The 20,766-nt window shown below is 49.6% G+C and overlaps 1 protein-coding gene across 4 annotated transcripts in view; it reads right to left on the reverse strand.

Moving 5' to 3' along the window:
• The window catches only part of SLC43A2 (solute carrier family 43 member 2), a 40,284-nt gene that overhangs the window by 11,875 nt on the left and 7,643 nt on the right, over positions 1-20,766 (reverse strand). For all 4 annotated transcript variants that reach the window (XM_045984392.1, XM_045984390.1, XM_045984391.1 and 1 more), the window contains 4 exons: positions 17,987-18,200; positions 17,044-17,099; positions 16,056-16,132; positions 1,120-1,212 (listed from right to left, as the gene is read on the reverse strand). In XM_045984392.1, the coding sequence (XP_045840348.1) occupies positions 1,120-1,212; positions 16,056-16,132; positions 17,044-17,099; positions 17,987-18,200 (440 nt within the window). The remainder of the gene's footprint in view (positions 1-1,119; positions 1,213-16,055; positions 16,133-17,043; positions 17,100-17,986; positions 18,201-20,766) is intronic.

Here is a 20,766-nt window from a genome sequence, read left to right on the forward strand (position 1 = left end):
CTTTCCTTGTCCCTTATTAGTCTGCTCCCTGAGAACAGGAAACTGCTAGCCTCGTCCACTGACGGGCCTTGAAGAGTGCCCATGGCAGATGCCAAAAAATACTCCAGGAATGAACAGATGATGTCTCCCTTTGCTCCTCTGCGAAGTGAGCAGAACGCTGGCATGTGCCCTCCTGGTGCTGTGGTGGGGGCTGGCAGATAGGATGCTCAGAGGGACGGGGCCTGGCAGGTGGGAAGCCTACTGAGCTTGAGCGTGGTAGCTGTTAGCTGTTGTGGCCACTGCCACCAATTATTTCCAACACGACAGTCCCTAGTGTCCTGGCAGACTGCTGCCTAGCCCCCACTCCTAGGGAGAGGAGTCGGGGAGCAAGGCAGGGCAAAGGCAGTAAGACAGCAAGAAGAGGTGGAGGCGGAACTTGGAGGCTTCTTCTCCACACTCCAGAAGTGTGAGAATCGCGAGAAGGCTACAGGATGGCCGGCCCCACCCCCTCCAAGCGCCTGGATTCCCTGGAGGCCAGCCCACATTGTGACTCCGTCTCCTCGTCTATGGCCTTCTTGCCCTGCACTGCAGGAAAGGGGGTTTGACTTGTGTTGAAGCCAGAGGTGGGAGAAACCGCTCCTGAAGCCCAGCAAGAGCAACAGTATTTGGGGTGGAAACTGGAAACTGATGGGACTGTGAGGTGTTTGCTTCCTCCTGACCCTGCCGTGACTTCCACGGGCTGAGAATCCTGCCTGGGAGGGAAACAGCTGAACCAACTTAGCCAAGAGCCCCGGTCCGGCCAATGGGGAATAACAGCCCAGTAACAACAGAGGGGCGGGGGGTGGGGGTGCCTGACTAGAGACAGACTAAACTCAGCCTTTTCTCTACCGCAGCCCAGAGACGGCAGAAATGCAAAGGCGGCCTGTGGTAATGCCCTGCACCATATGCTTGAATCTTCCCTCCCCCACAGCCTGGTGGTTTCCTTCCTCACCCCCGTGGTGCCCAGGTGCATCCTCCCAGGTGTGCGTGGTGCGGGAGGGGCAACCCCAGCTCCCACAGTTACTGCCCTCTTCAGAGAAGGTTGAAGGAGCCTCAGGACGGGCCTCCAGGGCCAGAGCGGGAGGCTGGCCACATCCTCACCTTGATTCCAGGGAAGGTGACTGCGGATGAGGCATAGGATCCAATCATCAAGGCAATAAACGTGGACCGAAGGTCGCCAAACATGTTGGGTAGCTGAAAGACAAGAAGCAAGGGGACCCGCTGAAAGAATGGGTAGTAGACTGGTAGGGGGCAGTGGGGGAGGGAATCAGGGTCTCTTCAGCTTCCATTTCTTATCTGCTCTCCTCCCTGGGTCACTGAGGGGCAGTAATTACGCCTCATTGGAAGCTTTTCCTTTGGAACTGAGCTTGATAAGGGAGGCCAGATGAATGCTGAGCTCCGACTCCGGATGTAAAGACAGAGCTGTTAGACTTCCTGGCTGGTGACTGTCCCTCCTCTCTTCAGGCACAAGCCAGGGACCTTCCTGTCTTTGCAGGGTTTACACTGAGCTAGCAGCGAGCAAAGCTGGGAGCCTCAGGCATCCCTCAAAGGGAGCAAGCCTGTTAAAAATAAAAATCTATTTGGGGATGAGAGTGTCACTGTATAAATAAAAGTATCAGCGTCCCAGAAGGACCAGATGTCAGCAAAAGCTGCTTTCGGTTCTGAGACAGCAGGCTTCTGGAAGGTGCCAATCAGAAATCTACATTTCCCTCAGGGCTAACAAGGGGGCTAGCCTGGGATTCCTGCTTCTGAATTTCTAAGTGCAAGGAGGACTCTCCCTCTCCAGGTGATGGGCACCTGAGAAGACAGATGGCAAAGAAAGAATGGCAAAGAAAGACCCGGTCTGTCTTCCCAGCGAGGTCCTCCTCACACCTCACATCAGCTCACTAACAGCCTGATACAACTTCAAAGCGAACCCCCTCCCTGCCCCTCCCACCCGGTGACCCAAGGTCCTGGGATCAGGCCCTGCATGGGCTCCCTGCTTGGCAGGAAGCCTGCTTCTCCCTTTCCCACTCCCCCTGCTTGTGTTTCCTCTCTGGCTGTGTCTCTCTCTGCAAATAAATAAATAAAATCTAAAGGGGAAAAAAAAAAAGAAATGAGTAAGGGACATCACCAAAATGAAACACTTTTGTGCTTCAAGGGGTACCACCAACCAAATGAAAAGACAATACACACAAAAAGAGGAAATTTCTGCAAATCATACATCTGATATGGGACGTGTGTCTAGATGCTATGTCTATAGATAAAGAACTCCTGCAACTCAATAATAAGGTAAGCTATTTTTTTTAAATGGGCAAAATATCTGAACAGACATTTCTCCAAAGAAGATATACAAATGGCCAAAATATACTCGGTATCATTAATCAAAGGGAAATGCAAATCGAAACCACAATGAGATACCGCTTCATTCCCGCTAGGGTAGCTATAATAAAGAAATCAGATACTAACACACACTAATGAGACTGCACAGGAATCAAAAACCTCCTCTGCTGCTGGTAGGATTTTAAGATGGTACATGGCCACTTTGGATGAGAGTCTGGCTGTTCCTCAAACATTTAAACACAGAGTTAATCATATGACTTAGAAATTTCACTCCTAGGTTTATACCCAAGAGAAATGAAAAACGTATGGACTCACAAAAACTTGTACGTGAATGTTTATGGCAGCATTCTTCACAATATCAAGAAAGGGCAAACAACCCCAGTGGCCATCTGTGAGTGAATGGAGAAACAGAATGTGGTCTCTCTCCACAATGGAATGGTATGCAGGCACAAACAGAACAGAGCACGGACACATGCTGCAGCGCGATGAACCCTGGAAACATTAGGACCGGCGAAAAGAAGGCGCAAGAGACCACATATTGGGTGATGCCATTCACGTGAAACGTCTGGAATGGGCAACTCCATAGAGATACAGAATAGATGAGTGGTTGCCCAGGGCTGGGGTACAGGAAGCTGGGAGTAAATAGGGAGGAAATGCTAATGGGTACAGAGCTTCTATTTGGGTGATGTAACTGATTATGGTGATGACTGCACAACTCTGAATATACTAGAAACCACGGAATTGTATATTTCAGGTGAATTCAGGTATGTGGATTTGTCTCAATTTGCTGTTAAAATACACGAGTAAGATATGTTAAGATGTTTTGGCATCCTGGGATTAAACAGGAACATGAATAAATCTATAGTATATGGCCAATAAACCATTTTATGGCATGGGGCCAGGGTGGCCATCCAGGCTTCCCCCAAATTCCTAGCACACAAAGAGCTCTTCTTCCAGCCCTCACGTAGAGTGGACCCTCTGTCCACTCAGGCTTCTCAGACAAGGTCTAAGGGGGAGAAAGAGCATAGAGAAATCCCCCCCAGCAGGAAACAGAGGAAATGTGACATGCTCCTCTGTGCCCGGGGAACCCTGAGGTGAAACAGAAAGGTGCCAGTCTCACTCTGCACATCTGCTTCCCAGGTATGCTGTGGTTCAGAGGACTGCCTTGGTTCCTGACTTCACGTATTTGCGCTGCCCTGTGCTGGCTGATCCAGTAAGGCAGCCTTGTAGGGGAGTCACTTCTGGGAGGCATTCTGCCTCAGGGAGAATCCAAAGATTTGTTTTGCTTATATGGAAGGAGAGAACCATTCCAATTGGGGATGCCACTCCAGCCACGGGAGAAGAAAGGGGTCAGATGGGCTTGGAACCCAACCAGAAGAGCAGATAGAGGCCAAGTGCCTGGTATAGGAAAGGCTACTTGGTACAAAGTCAAGCCAGAAAAACACTCTTGGTGCTGCAGACAGCTTTGGGCACAAAGAATGTCTCCAACTTTTCACAGGGCGGGGAATACTCTAAAAAGGCAGACAGCTTGCTAGCTAGCTAGCCCTTTTCCTTCTACCTTCTTAAGCTCACGATTGCCTTAACCCTAACCTAGGACAGAGGCCAAGAGAATAATGGACTTGGGGCTAGCAAACAACCATGGGTTGTTTCTTTATTTAGGGTGCCTGAGATCCAGGACAGGGAAGAACAGGAAGCTGGGAAAGGACACTGATTTCCCATCGGCCCACTGATGAGGCCCTTGCCTTCCTTGCCACTTGATGAGGCCCTTGCCATACCTAGACAAGGACCGGAGCCTTTCAGCTGCCCCCCTTGCTGCTTGGCCTCTCCCTCCTACAACACTCTTAGCAACACCAAGAAAATTCTTCCCAATATGTTATTTTGGTCAACAGGGGGATTCCTAGGGAGTGTAGAGCCTCAGGTCAAATCATACTACTACACAGGCTTCTGGCCGTCACCTACATCTTGTATTTAAATTAGGACTATTTTTCCTGATTAGAAAACCAATTTATGGGGATGCCTGGGTGGCTCAGTCAGTTAAGCAGCTGTCTTTGGCTCAGTTCATGATCCCAGGGTTCTGGAATCAAATCCTGCATCGGGCTCCCTGCTCAGTGGGGAGTCTGCTTCTCTGCCTCCCACTCCCCCTGCTTGTGTGCCCACTCTCTCTCTCTCTCTCTCACAAATAAATACAACCTTTTTTTTTAAAGCGATTTATGTTCATTGTAAAACATCTGAAACAAAGTATACATAAAGAATAACATAAAAATCACCCTGATATAGTCAATGTTACTATTTTTTTTTTAAGGATTTTATTTATTTATTTGACAGAGAGAAATCACAACTAGGCAGAGGCAGGCAGAGAGAGAGGAGGAAGCAGGCTCCCCGCGGAGCAGAGAGCCTGACGCGGGGCTCGATCCCAGGACCCTGAGATCATGACCTGAGCCGAAGGCAGCGGCTTAACCCACTGAGCCACCCAGGCACCCCTCAATGTTACTATTTTGACATATTTACCTTTAATCAGTTTCCTACAAATACCTGTAACTTTTAAATAAAACTGGGATCATATGCTACATATTGTTTTACAATTTTTTTCCCTTTTACTTGATATGTTTTCTTTTTTCTTTCTTTAAAAAATTATTTAAGGGCACCTGGGTGGCTCAGTTGGTTAAGTGACTGCCTTCAGCTCAGGACATGATCCTGGAGTTCTGGGATCTAGTCCCGCATGGGGCTCCCAGCTCTACAGGGAGGTCTGCTTCTCCCTCTGACCTTCTACCCTCTCATGCTCTCTTTTACTCACTCTCTCTCTCTAATAAATAAATAAAATACTTTAAAAATTATTTAAGATTTTTAATTTTTATTATTATATTTTTATTTTTTTAAAATATTTTATTTATGTATTTGAGAGAGAGAATGAAGAGAGAGCACAAGAAGGGGGAGGGTCAGAGGGAGAAGCAGACTGCAGAATCAACCTGAGCTGAAGTCGCTTAACCAACTGAGCCACCCAGCCATCCTTATTTTTATTTTTTAAAGATTTTCTTTATTTAGGGGTGCCTGAGTGGCTCAGTCAGTTAAGGGTCTGCCTTCAGCTCAGGTCATGATCCCAGGGTCCTGGGCTCAAATCCCACATTAGGCTCCCTGCTCAGCAAGGAGCCTGCTTCTCCCTCTCTCTCTGCTTGCTGTTCCTCCTGCTTGTGCTCTCTCCCACTCTCTCTCTCTCTCTCTCTCTGTCAAATAAATAAAATCTTTTTTAAAAATTAAATAAAAATAAATTTTAAAAAGATTTTATTTATTTGAGAGACAGCGTGTACATGCTAGCAGGGGAAGGAGCAGAGGGAGAGGGACAAGCAGACTGGGCGGACTGTAGAGCCCCATGTGGGGCTCAATCCAGAACCCTGAGATCATGACCTGAGCCAAAAATCAAGAATCAGCTGTTCAACTGACTGAGCCACCCAGGTGCCCGTTTTTATTATCTTTTATTTTTAAGTAATCTCTACACCCAGCATGGGGCTCAAACTCATGACCCCAAGGTCAAGAGTCTCATGCTCCACTAACTGAGCCAGCCAGGTACCCCTGTAAATGTTTTCTTAGTGTTCACCTTCAACATAATTTGTAATGACTGTCTGGTATTTCCTTATCTGGATGGTCTATAATTTATGCAACCATTTCTCTGATGTTGGAACTGAGGTCCTTTTTAATTAACATTCTTAAAGATAAACATATGTGTACATAGCTATTATTCCCTTAAGGTAAATTCCCAAAAGTAGAATCATTAGGCAAAAGGGAATACACACTTTTAAGTTTCTGTGACATTCCATGCCAAACTGCCTTCCAGAAAACTTACACCAAATGGTAATTCCCACCAGCAGCATAGTAGAGTGTCTATTTCATGGTATCCACTCCAGCACTGTGTGTTATCATTATTTTTAATATTTGCCACTTTACCAACATCCTTGTTTTATTTATCTTTTTTTTTTTTTTTTTTTTTTTTTTTTTACATTTTATTTATTTGAGAGGGAGAGAGTATATGAGACAGGGATAGATCATGAGCACAGGACAGAGGCAGAGGGAGAAGCAGACTCCCCGCTGAGCTGGGAGCCCAAGCAGACCTTGATCCCAGTACTCTAGGATAATGACCCAAGCCTAAGGCAGATGCTTAACTGACTGAGCCACCCAGGCACCCAACACCCTTGTTTTAAAATCCATTTCTTTGTGTATATAAATGAAGTGAATCAATGATTGATACTTGCTTCAAAACAGTCTGGGTGGTGGGTGGAAACAGTAACAAAGCAAGGCTAGTTATGAGCTGATAACTGTTGAGGTTGTAAGATGGGTACAGAGAGATCATTATACTACTCTCTCTAATACCACATATATAGAACTTATTCCATGACTTTTTTTTAAGGATTTTATTTATTTATTCGACAGACAGAGATCACAAGTAAGCAGAGAGGCAGGCAGAGAGAGGAAGGGAAGCAGGCTCCCCGCTGAGCAGAGAGCCCAATGCGGGGCCTGATCCCAGGACCCTGAGATCATGACCTGAGCCGAAGGCAGAGGCTCCAACCTGCTGAGCTATCCAGGCACCCCTTATTCCATGATTCAAAAAAAGAAATTTAAAAAAAATTATATTTATTGATTACTAATGACTTTGAACACTTTCTACAATTTTTAAAATCAGTCATTTAGAGAAGCCTGGGTGGCTCAGTCGGTGGCTGCCATCAGCTCAGGTCATGATCTCAGGGTCCTGGGATCGAGCCCTGCATTGGGCTCTTTGTTCAGCGGGAGCCTGCTTCTCCCTCTGCCTGTTGCTCTCCCTGCTTCTGTTCTCTGATACATAAATAAATAAAAATCTTTTTAAAATACCAGTCATGGGGCGCCTGGGTGGCTCAGTGGATTAAAGCCTCTGCCTTTGGCTCAGGTCATGATCCCAGGGTCCTGGGATCGAGCCCCGCATCGGGCTCTCTGCTCCGCAGGGAGCCTACTTCCTCCTCTCTCTCTGCCTGCCTCTCTGCCTACTTGTGATCTCTGTCTGTCAAATAAATAAATAAAATCTTACAAAAAAAAACCAAAACAGTCATTTATATTCCTCATGTGTCTTTTTTTTCCTGTGAGGATATTAGTCTTTCCATAAGGATTTTATACAGGCTTTTCATATATTAAAGAGTCATAGTTCGTCCATGAACTGCAGGTATGTTTTCCTAGTTTGTCCTTTAACTTCCTCTTAGTTCATGGTGGGTTTGTTTTTTTGACCAATACAAGTATTTAAATAGGAAGTCAAAGTGTGTGTCAGCTTTTAGGGTCTACCTAGCATTTCAGATGAAATCTCTGAAAAGAACATCAAGGGTGACTTTGGCAAGTGAAATCCAAAGTACAAACATCCCAGCTATAGTCAGTGTGTGGTAGCAATCGCAGAAGAAGAGGATGTCCCTAAGGACATTAATTATTTTTTAAATGTTAATACTAATTGTGTTTTATCCTTTAAGCTGCTTCCTTCCCTTCCTCCAAAAGCTGCCATGCCTGCCAGGAGATTTCCCCTATTTGCTGTGCCTAGGAGCAGCTTGATTAGAGAATTTTCCTTATTATTAAATAATAATATATAATAACAGCATAATTGTATTATTATAACATATAATAATAATAATAGCACTGTCATAATAAATTTTTAATGCCTACTACAGGTATTATCTTAAAAACACTCAAAACAACCTTATAAGGTAGGTGTAATTTCTTAGCCTTACTTACTGGGTATAAAACTCAAGGATTAAAAGCGTCAAGGGACTCCCCCAGACCAGTCAGGATCAAATCTGGGATTCAAAGCGGGTCAAGTTTCTGCATTGGGCAGCATTGGGCTACTCTCCTCTTGGAAACCTCAGTTTGGTCTCCAAGGCAATTACCCTCACCTCTCACCTTCTATTTGTTCCTGATTAAGCTTTCAGTCTGCTCTCCCACTAGAGGTTTTCCCCATCCCCTCTGATGCTCCTTTGGGACCTGCCAATGGTCTGGGGCTGCACCTTCAAAAGGACTCGCATTTGCTGTGGACTTTCTCCTCTCTCATCCTCGCATCTGTCTCCTCCTCCCTCCCACCCTTCCCATCCTCCTGCCTCCAAACAACCTGCTCTGCAGAGGGCAGCTACTCTGAAGCCCTGGTGATGGGAGTGATGGCTGAGCACAGAGCAGAGTACCCTACTGTGGACCTAGAGGGCTGGGTGGAGGGGAAGAACCAGCTGTGCTGCCAAGTAGGAAGCCAGAACCAGTGCTACAGTGACAGATGACAGGGGAAAGCACTCAGGAGGGGCAGCTTCCTGATTCTGGCTTCACGACTGCACTCACAGGTGGGGAACACAGGCCCCCTCCCCAGGCTCTGGGTGCTTCCCATAGCCACTTCAGTTGCTTCTGCAAGGGCCGGGGCTGGAACAGGCTTGCAGGGCAGAACCCGGCCTCTCCAAGCTGGCCTTGCTTGCTCGGGGATACAGTGGTGACTCATTCTCAGCCCCTCAGCCGCCCTGTAAACAGGCTCTGGCTGTGTGACCTTCCCCGAGGGGAAAACAGCAGCTGCAGGCAGCACCCGCCTGCCCCCCCACCCCGAGTCCTGGCCACGGAACAGGGCTCCTGGACAAGAAGACCCAGAGGCCTGGGCTCCAGGATGGTGATGACAGGTTGGCCTCCTTGGAGGACACTCTAAGATGCCTCTCTACTCAGGGGCCCCCACGACAGGCCTTGGCTGGGAGGCAGGGACAGAAGGGCCACCGTGTTTCCCCTCACACTGACTTTGCAAATCCACGGTCTCCCAAGCCCACCAGTTGGGGACATGCCCTGGGCCTCCGGGAGAAGCCACAAGGCCCCTTCCAGAGGTGAGCCTTGTCCAGAGGTGGCTGGTGGACACACCCAGAGCTCTGTACAACCTGTATAGGCTGGGATCCACGTACCAGTCTGGACAAGCAGACTCAGCAAAGCTGGGCTATTTCCTAACCCCAAACAACCGGGCAGCTCCAAGTGCACATTGCCAGGAAAAGGTCCTTGTGGTCACCTTTCCGCTCCACTGATGCAAGGGGTGGGGAGGAGGGACTCCACTCCCGAAACTACCTCGTTCGCCTTCCCAGCAGGGTTCAGCCCTGCTGATGCCTCCACCACACTTTCTGTTCACCCCTGGACGCTGGACGTGTCACATGGTGAAGCAAACTCACAAGGGAAAACACCTTCTGATGGGTGAATTTTTCCCAGGTCAATGGCGATCAGCTGGCTATTTTGGGTTCTTAAGGCACAGGGTAGAAACCAAAAGACAGAACTGGCTCCGGGCATGGGGAATTGTGTTCCCCTCTTACCCAGGCTCCCAGAGGGCTGGCTGGGGTGCTGTGGGGATTGTCTCCTGATCGTGGAAATGAGTCGGCCAAGCAGAAATACCAAACTCCCACCACCCCACCCCACCCCCCGCCAGGGTGCATGTGCTTCCCTGCTGTACCCTGATGCCTTTTCTTCATCTCTTCTCAGTATTTGAAGAAGGCTGTTTATTTTGTTTTCATCAAATTCTAGTCCCAAATCCCACGGGACCATTTCTTCCTCAGATTGAAAGTCAGACTTGAGTGAGTCAAATAGGAAAAGTCCACAGAGAAATTTTTCATTGAGGACCCTGACAACATTTTGTAACCGCTTCTCCAGGAGGTTTCCAGCTCAGAACTCCCTGTCCCACCCACATGGACGGGGGCCGGGCAGGGGGCGAGTAATGAAGTGGAAAAGATGCGTCCACAGTGTTGGCTGCATCTGCTCCCATCTCCAAGCAACCCCAGGCTGTGGATTGCGGGGTGGCAGCCCAAAGACACCGCCTCAGCCGCCGGCCGGTGTTTGCACTCCAACCAATGAAGCGAGTTAAAGGGTTGTATAAACGTTAGACACTGGGCAAACAGACCAAAGTGTGCTGTCCAGATGTCCAGCGGGGAAGCTGAGGCTCTCTGCCCCAGGGAGTGCTGTGTTCCCATGGAGTGTCACTCTCCTCCTTCGAGGCTGTCTCATGGCCCAGCTCAGACCCTCTGCTGTGGGGACCTGGGAAAGGCCCCCGACTGGCAGGCAGCCCATCTGGCATGGAATCCAGTCTTGCCTCTCTGAGCCTCCCCTCTAGGGGCAAGTCACCCACGAGTACAGACCTCTCAGGCTCCACTGGCTATCTCGCCCCAGTCTGTGGGGGGAAAAGGCATTCTGCCAACCCAGGGGCCCCCCTCCACCAATGGGGTGACAGCTCACAGCCCCTGGTCACTTTATTTATACCACAGCCCATGCAACACAAACCTCCTTAGAACTCAGAAAGTCCCCAAATTAAGGTTTCCATGGCAACACATTCCCCCAGATTCCCAGGTTATCACATAGTAATTATCCAATGCCCCAAAGAAGTTGTAGGAGATTTGATTTAGGGAGCTCCTAAAGGCGACCCTGAAGACTCCTTTGTCCCCCAAATTAGAAAATGGGTGGGAGACACAAACACAAAGTGCCATTGTGCGGCTAGCCGGGCGTCTTTGGGAGCCAATCCTGACAGTTCTGCTTTTTAAAGGCCTGGGCTATGTCAGAACGAGATCGGGCTCTGCTCAACAGAAGACTTGGCCAGCCCTAAAACATTGCCCAAGAGCTCCAGCTCTGTCCTCGCTGACCTGCTTCTCATTCCCCTTTTGGGGTCTATTCTGGAAAGGAGAGCCATGAGAGCCCTCCTCTGAGACCCTGTCGGACAGGAGAACACCCACTGAGATCCCCCAGGCCGGGGCAGCAGTGGAAGGGCAACATGACTGAAAAAGTGCTGAGGGAGCTGGCAGAAGGGGGGTTCAGCAGGAGGTGGGGTGAGGGAGTAGGTGTCAGCCCCTGCTTTCCTGACAGGGGACAGGAATTGAGCAGCTTCTTGGCGCCTCTAGACCGAAGGGTGTGAAGCATCAGATAACATATATTTTAGGTTTTGCAGGCCAGATAGTCTCTGTACAACTATCTCACTCTGCCCTGCAGCACAAAGGCAGCCGCAGACAATAGTAAACAGTAGACATAGCTGTGTTCCAGTGAAACTTTGTTCACAGGGGCGCCTGGGTGGCTCAGGCCTTCGGCTCAGGTCAGGATCTCAGGGTCCTGGGATCCAGCCCCAGGAGGGCTGCTGAGCAGGGAGCCTCCTTCTCCCTCTGCCTCTGCCCCCAAGCCTGGTCCTGCTCCAGCGCATGTGTGCGTGCGCGCACTCTCTATCTCTCCAATAAATGGATAAAATCTTTGAAAAACACAAAAACCAAAGCTTTGTTTATAATCCTCCCCCCACCAACCACAGCTGGCAGCTTTTAGGCAGCAGGCATGAGCACTGGAAGCCGAGTGGGGTAGAGGGGCCCACAGGGACCCCCGGGCCAACCGCAAACAGACCCATCCGAAGACCCACCTCAGAAACAGCCACAAGCCCTCGCTGACCAAAGGTGACTTACAACTGGGCACAGGTACCAAAAAAGGAAAATTCCACGCATTCCCGTACCTCCTCACTCCCTGAACCACAGCCCCCAGCACTGCCTCCTGGCAGATAGTCTCTGCCTCCCTGTCCTGCTGTCCTGTCTGCTGCTCCCCTGCGGTATGTTCAATAAACTTCTATCTCCTTTGTTCTGCCTTGAGTGAATTCTTTCACCACCAGTCCCTCCACCCAGCTGGGTCGCCCCACACCTACCAGTGGTCTGGATTTGGCCTGGGGGCGGCAGTTTGCTCACCCCTGCTCTAGACCCAAGAATGGAGACCTTAGGAGACAAGCCACCAGGCTCCCTTAAACAGATCTCTGCTAACCAAACTCTTTAGGTTAACAATCAGATGGTCACTGTGTATCTTGTGTACCTTTGACTCCTGGTGGGACAGTGAGGAGCTAATGGGAGTGTTCCTACACAGTGCTTTTGACCTTCACACAGACCTATTAAGAGGCTGATGAAAGCAGTAGAGCCACAAAAAAAATTGCACCACGCGTACACAGTTTGCTTGCATACAATCTCAAGGGAAGTACAGCCTACCTTAAGCTTATTTGTGATCACCCAGAGGTCTAAAAACCCTAGGGTAAGATACCTTGCTCACCCAGAAAGACAGCGAATTTGTTTTTATAGATGAAAGAGTTCTTACAAAACACTTAAAAAAAAAAAAAAAAACAAGGGGCGCCTGGGTGGTTCAGTGGGTTAAAGCTCAGGTCATGATCCCGGGGTCCTGGGATCAAGCCCCACGTTGGGCTCTCTGCTCAGCGGGGAGCCTGCTTCCTCCTCTCTCTCTCTCTCTCTGCCTGCCTCTGTCTACTTGTGATCTCTGTCTGTCAGATAAATAAATAAAATCTTTGAGGAAAAAAAAAAACAACAAACAAAACATAAACAGCCCTGTAGAAAAACAGACAAATCACACCAAGAAACAATTCACAGAATACAAATGACCACCAAAAAAAAGGTGGAAAGATGCTCTGTCTCAAAAACAAAGAAAAATTTTTAAAAATCATGGTTATACCATTTTCACCAGATCAGACTGGCTAATATTTAAAAAGATAATAACAAGGTCTGGGGAAGGGGTGTGGAGAAAGGGCCACTCTTATCCATGCTGGTACAATAGTATTAGGATGGAACCTGTGGGGAAGGCCAGCAATCCCACTTCCAGGAATTTATTTTACGGAAAGGTATGTACAGGGGTGTTCCCTCCAGCAACACCATAAATCAGGAAGACTAGAAACCACCCCAAGTGTTCATGAGCAGGAAACTGATTGAGTAAATTATGGTATATCTATATTATAGAATAACAGAGAACTGTTTCATAATGAGGCGGAGCTCTAGAGTTTAAAATAATAAGGCAGATTTCTAGGTACCGGCAGAAAAACATGTGAAAAGAACTAAGTGAAAAAGGCAAACTGGTAACAGCCTGTTTTAGAAAAAAAGAATAACATTGGTATACGCAGATTTACATTCTAAACTGCTGAAGGCGTGCTTATAGAATTTTACAGCCTATACTTTATATTCCTAAAATAACGACTTCTGAAAATAAGACAAAATTTTGTCTATAATCATAAAAAAGGAATCCAGAAGTCGAATTGTTACAGGCTTACTAGCCACCTCTAAATGTTCCTTGAAAACTATAAGCTCATTCTTTTTTTTCTTTTTTTCTTTTTTTTAGTGGTCTCCATACCCAACGTGGGGCTTGAACGCACAACCAGGAGATAAAGAGTCACAAGCAAGCAGGGGGAGGGGCAGAGGGAGAGGAAGACAAACGAACTCCAGGCTGAGTATGGAGATTGACATGGGGTTCAATCCCAGGACCATGAAATCATGATCTGAGCCAAAATCAAGAGTCGAACACTCAACAGACTGAGCCACCCAGGTGCCCCTGCCAAAGGCTTTCTTTTTCTTTTTCTTTTTTTTTTTAAAGATTCCATTTATTTATTTGACAGAGAGAGAGAGATCACAAGTAGGCAGAGAGGCAGGCAGAGAGAGAGGAGGAAGCAGGCTCCCCGCTGAGCAGAGAGCCCCATTCGGGGCTCGATCCAAGGACCCTGAGATCATGACCTGAGCTGAAGGCAGAGGTTTAACCCACTGAGCCACCCAGGCGCCCCTGCCAAAGGCTTTCTTAAAGGTGATTCATGGTATGGTGGTTTTTACCCACTTGTCTTCTACTTTATTACAATAAAACATCTTTCTTCATCTCAGAGCATAAACTCCTGACATTCAAGGCCCATCTCTTTTCTATCCCTAATTTTATCCCTAAATTCTGCCATAACATAAGCACAGCATGACCAAAATAATGAGAATGATGCCAGGTTTTTCATTTTCATCTTGATGAAAGAGCTGGTCATTTTCATGCTGTCAAAGAACAAACAGAACCATGACTTTTGTTTCACAATTTACACAACTTAGTGGGGTTTGTGTACTTTGGATAGTTCTGAAATATTTCTTACTGTTTCGACATCTGTTTTCCCCCAGGAATTTGAGAAGGAAGGGGATACATCCATTTAAAAAAGAAATCTACCTGGTTAAGAAAATAGAAGTAACACACAAAAGAGTACAAAGTCAATCTCCCTCATATCATAGAGGGCAAGGCTGCCAGAGTTCCCAGAGATGCACGTGTCACTCACAGCCCTGTGTCACCCACACCTGTGTGTCACCTACGTCCAAAGCATACCACATACATAGCCCCCGCTGTGTCTTTCACACCTAACACAGAGTTCTCTGAACTTTCCACTTCCGTGGGCTCCCACCAGACAGTCATCCCTTCCCACCGGGACAAAGTTAACCAGGCAGAGCACAGGAAGGGGCAAAAGAGGAGGCACTGGGCCTGCCTGGGCCTGGCCTCGGGCTCAGGCTCACAGCCTGCAGGCAAGGGGTCACACAGAAGCCAGCACCTCTCTGAGCTCCTTCCAAGAAGACCGGCATCCCCAGGGCTCCCTCAAAGCCAAACAAGCGCCCCTCAACAGCAGGACTCCTGACTCTTAGTGGAAAGGGACATCAGAAACCAGAGGCCCCTGCAAATCGGGATGGCAGGTACCATGTCATAAAAATGTTTGTCACAGGGAAACTGAGGCAAGCTAGACTTTCCTGTCGGACAGAAATTTCTCTGAAGAGCATAGTATTCTCACTTCTTTCCCACTGGCCAGCTCTGAAGGGCCAGCCTGTAGAGAGGTCCCTTCTTCCTCCTAGGGAAGACATGTTTGGCCTTCTTTGACTGACTTTCTTCTAACAACCTATCCCACCTCACAAAGAAGCACATTCTGTGGAATTCTGCTGCTACAGATAAGGCGGCACACTGGGGTGCCTGGGTGGCTCAGTCGTTAAGCGGCTGCCTTCAGCTCAGGTCTGGGATCGAATCCCATGTCCGGCTCCTTGCTCTGCGGGAAGCCTGCTTCTCCCTCTTCCGTTCCCCCTCCTTGTGTTCCCTCTCTCCTTTTTTTTTTTTTTTTTTTAAGATTTTATTTATTTATTTGACATACCGAGACCACAAGTAGGCAGAGAGGCAGGGAGAGAGAGAGGAGGAAGCAGGCTCCCCGCAGAGCAGAGAGCACGATGCGGGGGCTCGATCCCAGGACCCTGAGACCATGAACTGAGCTGAAGGCAGAGGCTTTAACCCACTGAGCCACCCAGGCACCCCTTGTGTTCCCTCTCTTGCTGTTTCTCTCTGTCAAATAAATAAAATCTTAAAAAAAAAAAAAAAAAGAAAAGAAAAAGACAGGGGGCCACTGAAGCATCCCAAGAAAACATCTCTCTCCCCAGGGTGGTGGTTCTCTGTACCCTGGCATTCAGTAAACCATGACAAGAGGCAGCCATGTACACCCTTGAATTTTTTATTCCATTCTGAACAAAGGCAATGGTTCAGGGTGGGGAGATTCCAAGGGAGGGTTGTTTTTAGGTGGCACTGTTAACCAGAGCCGCCATGGGAAATGAGAGAAAAGAAAGTGGGTGGCAGCTTTTTTCTCTCTACTCCTGTCTTCTCTGCGCACGTGGCTAGTGAGCTGGCTTCCTTAGCGTGTAAGCCAAGGTCAGCAGGCAAGGGATGGTCCTGCTCCAAGAGCCGAGCTCTGCTGCCTTCAGGCCTACCTAGAGAGCCTCCCCAGCGCAGGAGGCCATGACTGGCTTTGCTGCCAGGCCACTTCATCCCCAGCAGTCCTCTCCTGCACAATAGGTAGATGGAAGGCAAGGAAACTGAAGCCAGCAAAAGCTGCCTCAAATTCACAGAGCGAGGACTGAACGAGAGATCTTTAAAAAATCAATACTTACTGTTAATGAAGTGAAAGTCATGCACATCCCACCAAAGCCATTCAGAGCCAGGGAAACGAAGATGAGCACGGAGAGGGCTGTAAGGAAACGGAAAGCTCATCATCGGGGAACCACAGCTGAGCTTCCGGGAGGCGAGGGCTGGCCCAGTGCCTCGCAGGAAGCAAGCGGAATGGATGACAAGCCATATGGGGTTAGTGATGGACACCTGGGGAGCTGGAACAGCCTCTTCCTCGCCTGCCACCCTCCTCTTGCCTATTTTACAGAGCCTGGGCTCCTGCGGAAGGTGTAGCCCCATCCCCCTTTCTCCACTAACCTTAGCAGCAAGCCACAGGCCTAAAGAAGCTGCTTTCTCCAAAAACAAAAATACAGGTGCTCAAAAATTAGTGGATGAGCCTGGCCAAGATTTTGGCAAACCTCAAGTGCTATTTTGGTGTTCGTTCTGAAAGTCCTTGAAGCAATGGCTCTACCTGAACGGGGCTGGGGACCAGCTAGATTCTAAGCCATCTTTTTTTTTTCTTTTTAAGTAAGCGCTACGCCCAACGTGGGGCTCGAACTCATGACCCAAGATCAAGGATTGCATGCTCTTCCAACTGAGCCAGCCAGGTGCCCCACTTCTAACCTATCTTTATAGTACTGGCCTGGGCTGCCTCAGAGGACTCAGCTCCCAAGTTATGCACACACCCCTCAGCTGGCCTGGTTCTAGAACTCAGGTTGGCATCGGGGAGGGCATCAGGGCCTGGCCTAGCTTGGTGATGGGATGGGAATATTGCACACCCAAGGAGCTTCTCTCAGACATCTGTCTGGAGTGACCACTGTCTTACCCAGTTCCCCATTTAAGACAAGAGACAGGGTTAAGGCTAACAGGCATCCCCTCTGACTTGAGCAGTGAGCCCCAGACTTGGCATGGCTAGAGCAAGCAGGTCTGCGAACACCTCTGGGCACCCTCTCCCCAGTCCCTGACCAAAGGGTAGAGGTAAAGTATACTCACAGTTCGGGTTACTTGCCCCATAGGCAATCAGCAAGCAGGAGACAGCAAAGCAGGCACTAAAAACAAGGAGAAACAGTACATTATTTACTATTACTGTTGTTATTAATGGTGTTCTTTGGAAGTATTTACTATGGGTCAGATGCTTCCAGAGAATTCACATACATTCTGAGGAGTACAACTGGCTCCATTTTACTGAGGAAGAAAATAAAACAAAGAAAAAACCACACATTCTCACAAAGTCTCACAGCCAGCAGCCGTCTAAGCTAGAATTCAGGGCCCAAAGGCAGATCTGATGAACACCACACTACACTATCCCCTCCCATCCTCAGACTGTAGAGGCCAGGGTTTTGAAATGAGTGGGCATGACCCGTTCCCCAGGTTCCTACGCCCGCTCTGCAGAGGAGCTGCAGTACCCCACTGAGCATAAAGGAGCTGAGCGGCAGCTTCCAAATCCTGTCTGCTTAGCTCCATCCTGGGGACCAAGGCCTCTTATGCTCCAAAGAATGAATGAGACTGATCCTCTACCCATTCCCTTCGTGGTCACAGAGCTCACCCATTGCAAACCTCAGCCCTGCAGATGATCATTTCCAGCGGGACTGGTCTGGGGAGGGCTGTGGACTGAGAAGACCTACTGCTTGGTGGACTGACCCTGAGTCTGGCAGACTGGAGCTTTATAGGCCAGGGGCATGCACCTCAGGAAGTGCAAACCAGTGTTCTTAATGACAAGCAACCATGAGCCTTCCCAAGCAGGCCCCAGGGCCCCAAGCCTTTCTTATGCAAGGACCACAGGACCTACTGATTTGGTGGCAGAATGGAGAGGAGCCCTACTCTGGGTGGGCATTTAGGGAGCTGACCGCACGGCTGACAGCAGGGACCAGGATTCTCCACAGTGGGGATCTCAGCGCAGGAGTCCCACCTGCCCGCCCCCAGCCCCTGCACTGACCTGCCCAGCAGCCTGAGCTTCCTTGGGCCATATTTGTCCATGACGATGCCTAGAGGCAGGGTGATGGCACTGAGCAGGAAGGAGCCTACGGTGAACGCCAAGTTGAGCATCTCATCCTGGGCCTTGCAGCTAAGCCAGCCATTCATCCAGCTGACCTCCTCGGATTCCTGCTCCGGCTCTGCTGTGCCCCCCACTGTGCCGTTGGTGACAGTATCTGTGTGTGTAGAGGGAGGGAAACTTGATCACAGGGTTGAGGCAGGGATTCCCAAAGATCAGAGGGGCAGCTGCACATTCAGACCCCACTGGAAATGTCAGGTCTGGCTCTGGCTACCCCGGGCTGGCTCTGGCTACCCCAGGCAGGCTTGACTGACTGTGCATCTGGCCCCAGCCCCTTGGAGCAGTAACGCAGAGGCTCTTATCTTTTGTAGAGGTCGCAAACCTTCTGGAGACTCCAATAAAGGAATCCATGCTCTTCCTCCTCCGAAAATGCCCACAAAGGCTTGCCCACAGTTTTAGGGGTTTCCCGTGTCCCTTGAGGCATGCATGAGCCCCTGCCTGAGATTCCCATTCGAGAGTAACCTATGGACCCAGCCTAGGCTGTGGGGCCACGGGCCGGCTGAAAATCTCAGCAGCTCTGTCGTGGAAACAGAATGAGGCCAGTCTATCAGGGCTCCATCCTATACCACCTGAGAGGGACAAGCTGCTGGGATCACTGCAATGCCCTGGTTCTCCTCGGTAAACCAAGGGGAAGAGCAGAACCCCTTGGAGAAGTTTTTTGTTTTCTTTTAAATAGTCCTAAGTCAGTAGCTTTCACTTGTTAAGGTCCACCTTTCTTACTTTCCCTGCTGGGGTCATGTTTTGCTGTCCCCTGAGGCCACACCTGTGCTACCTGCAGTCTTGGCCCTAATCGCCCCTCCAAAGTCCACTCAGGCCGGAGAGGGCAAGACAGAGGGAGGAAGAAATGCCGAGGCAGCTGCAGGCGGGAGGGTGGAGCACAGGCCGGAAGGCGGCAGAGGAAGCCTCTCCTCTCGGGCCCAGCTAGTCAAAGATGCTGACTAATCCTTCCAGAGAGGAGCAGCCTCTGATTAGATGCGAGGTCACACTGGGAGAGGCGAGGAAACACCTCTCTCCCGATAACTGCCCCCCTCCCGATTGCGGCCCTCTGGCGCCAGAGCCGTAAAGCTGAGGTCGGCAAAGGCCTGCCCAGGCCTCCCAGGGCTGCCCCAAGGTCATGGAGAAGGCTGCACTTAGGATGAATCATGCTGTGTATGCCAGCCTCTCACCAACAGCCCCTGCTGGGGGCACATCGATTGAGGGGGAGGGGCCAGAACCTGGCCTCTGGGTTTCAGTTTTGGTACCTCTACTTCCTATTTGGATAACCTTGGAAAAATGACTTAATATCTCTCTGTTTCTTTATTTGCAAAATGGCACAATACGGTAGTTGTATCTACCTCCTAGAGTCGGGGGGGGGGGGGCGGGGGGGGGGAGAGATACAGGAGGAACTCCGGACAACACCCTAGAGCTTACACAGACATAGAAAGTGCTCGATAAACAACAGCTACGAGCTACTATTATTATCACTATTATGGCAGGCCTGGGATGGTGTAACTGGCCGGCAATAGAGCTGCACAAAGGCACTGGGCGCGGGCTCCCACAACGGTGTATGTTTACCATGACTTTGTGTCTCATCTCCCATTGGGCTGGTGGCCCACGTCTCCAGCACCTCACCCAGGTCCTGGGGTACAGCAGGTGTTTACCGAATGAATGATCCTGGAGTCGGATCACCACAGCCAAGAGGATGCAGACAAAAGAAAGGAAATAGGATGTATGGAACCAACGTGAAGACAGAGAGGATTTGAGGAGATGAAAAGCACAAGGTCAACCTTCTGAAAGCACAGAAATGAAACCTAACAAGCCAGATTCTCTCCCACCCCCAATCCCTGCCCCTCTGTCTCCTCAGAGAGGCCCCACTACACCGACAGCACAAACACATGACCAGCAGGATCATCTGAGTCCATGAGCATCCGGGTCAGAAGCCCCGCACGCACTGTCCTAGCCTGGGCCCCGAGCTGCGTGTCCGCGGCGGCATAGCTTCTGCAAAGGCGGCTCTGCCTCCGAGGCCAGCGCGGGTTTCAGGGGACGGCTCACGGCCAGCAGCAACAGGAACTGCAAGTGCAGTGGGATAGGGCCTCCACACCGCAACCGCCATTTCTCGGTTGGTGTGCAGATACGAGCAAAGCAGCGTACAGCTGTCACAGAGGGAACGGGTGGAGAAGGCGCCTCGGGGTCCGGGATCGCTGGCTTGTGAACCCTGACTGTGGCCCCTCAGGGTCTGGAGGCTGGGACCACACTACAGAACACAGGAGAACTCAAGGCTTGCAGGACTCTGGGGTCCGCAGCTGCAAGCAGAGAGAGACAGAGCCGGACGGGTAGCCAACGGAGCCAGGAAGCACTGTCTCTGAGTAGAGGCCCCAGGGTGCCTGCCCCTGGTTTCCCCAGAGCTGGACCCATAAACCCAAGACTGTACTTGCCACAAGAGAGAAGATAAATCCCAAGGCAATGTACTCAAGGCAGTCTCCCTGCCTTGCTGTAAGTGGAGATGATGGTGGAAACATCTTGAATTTAGAAAAGACTAGACAGGGGCGCTAGACAGGCAAGAGTGGAGGGAAGGGTATCTGTCTCCATCTTTTTTTTTCCCCCTAAAGATTTTATTTATTCATTTGACAGACAGAAAGAGAGAGCGCAAAAGCAGGGGGAGCAGCAGAGGCAGAAGCAGGCTC

The sequence above is a fragment of the Meles meles genome, chromosome 18, assembly GCF_922984935.1.
Source record: "Meles meles chromosome 18, mMelMel3.1 paternal haplotype, whole genome shotgun sequence".
Lineage (NCBI taxonomy): Eukaryota > Metazoa > Chordata > Mammalia > Carnivora > Mustelidae > Meles > Meles meles.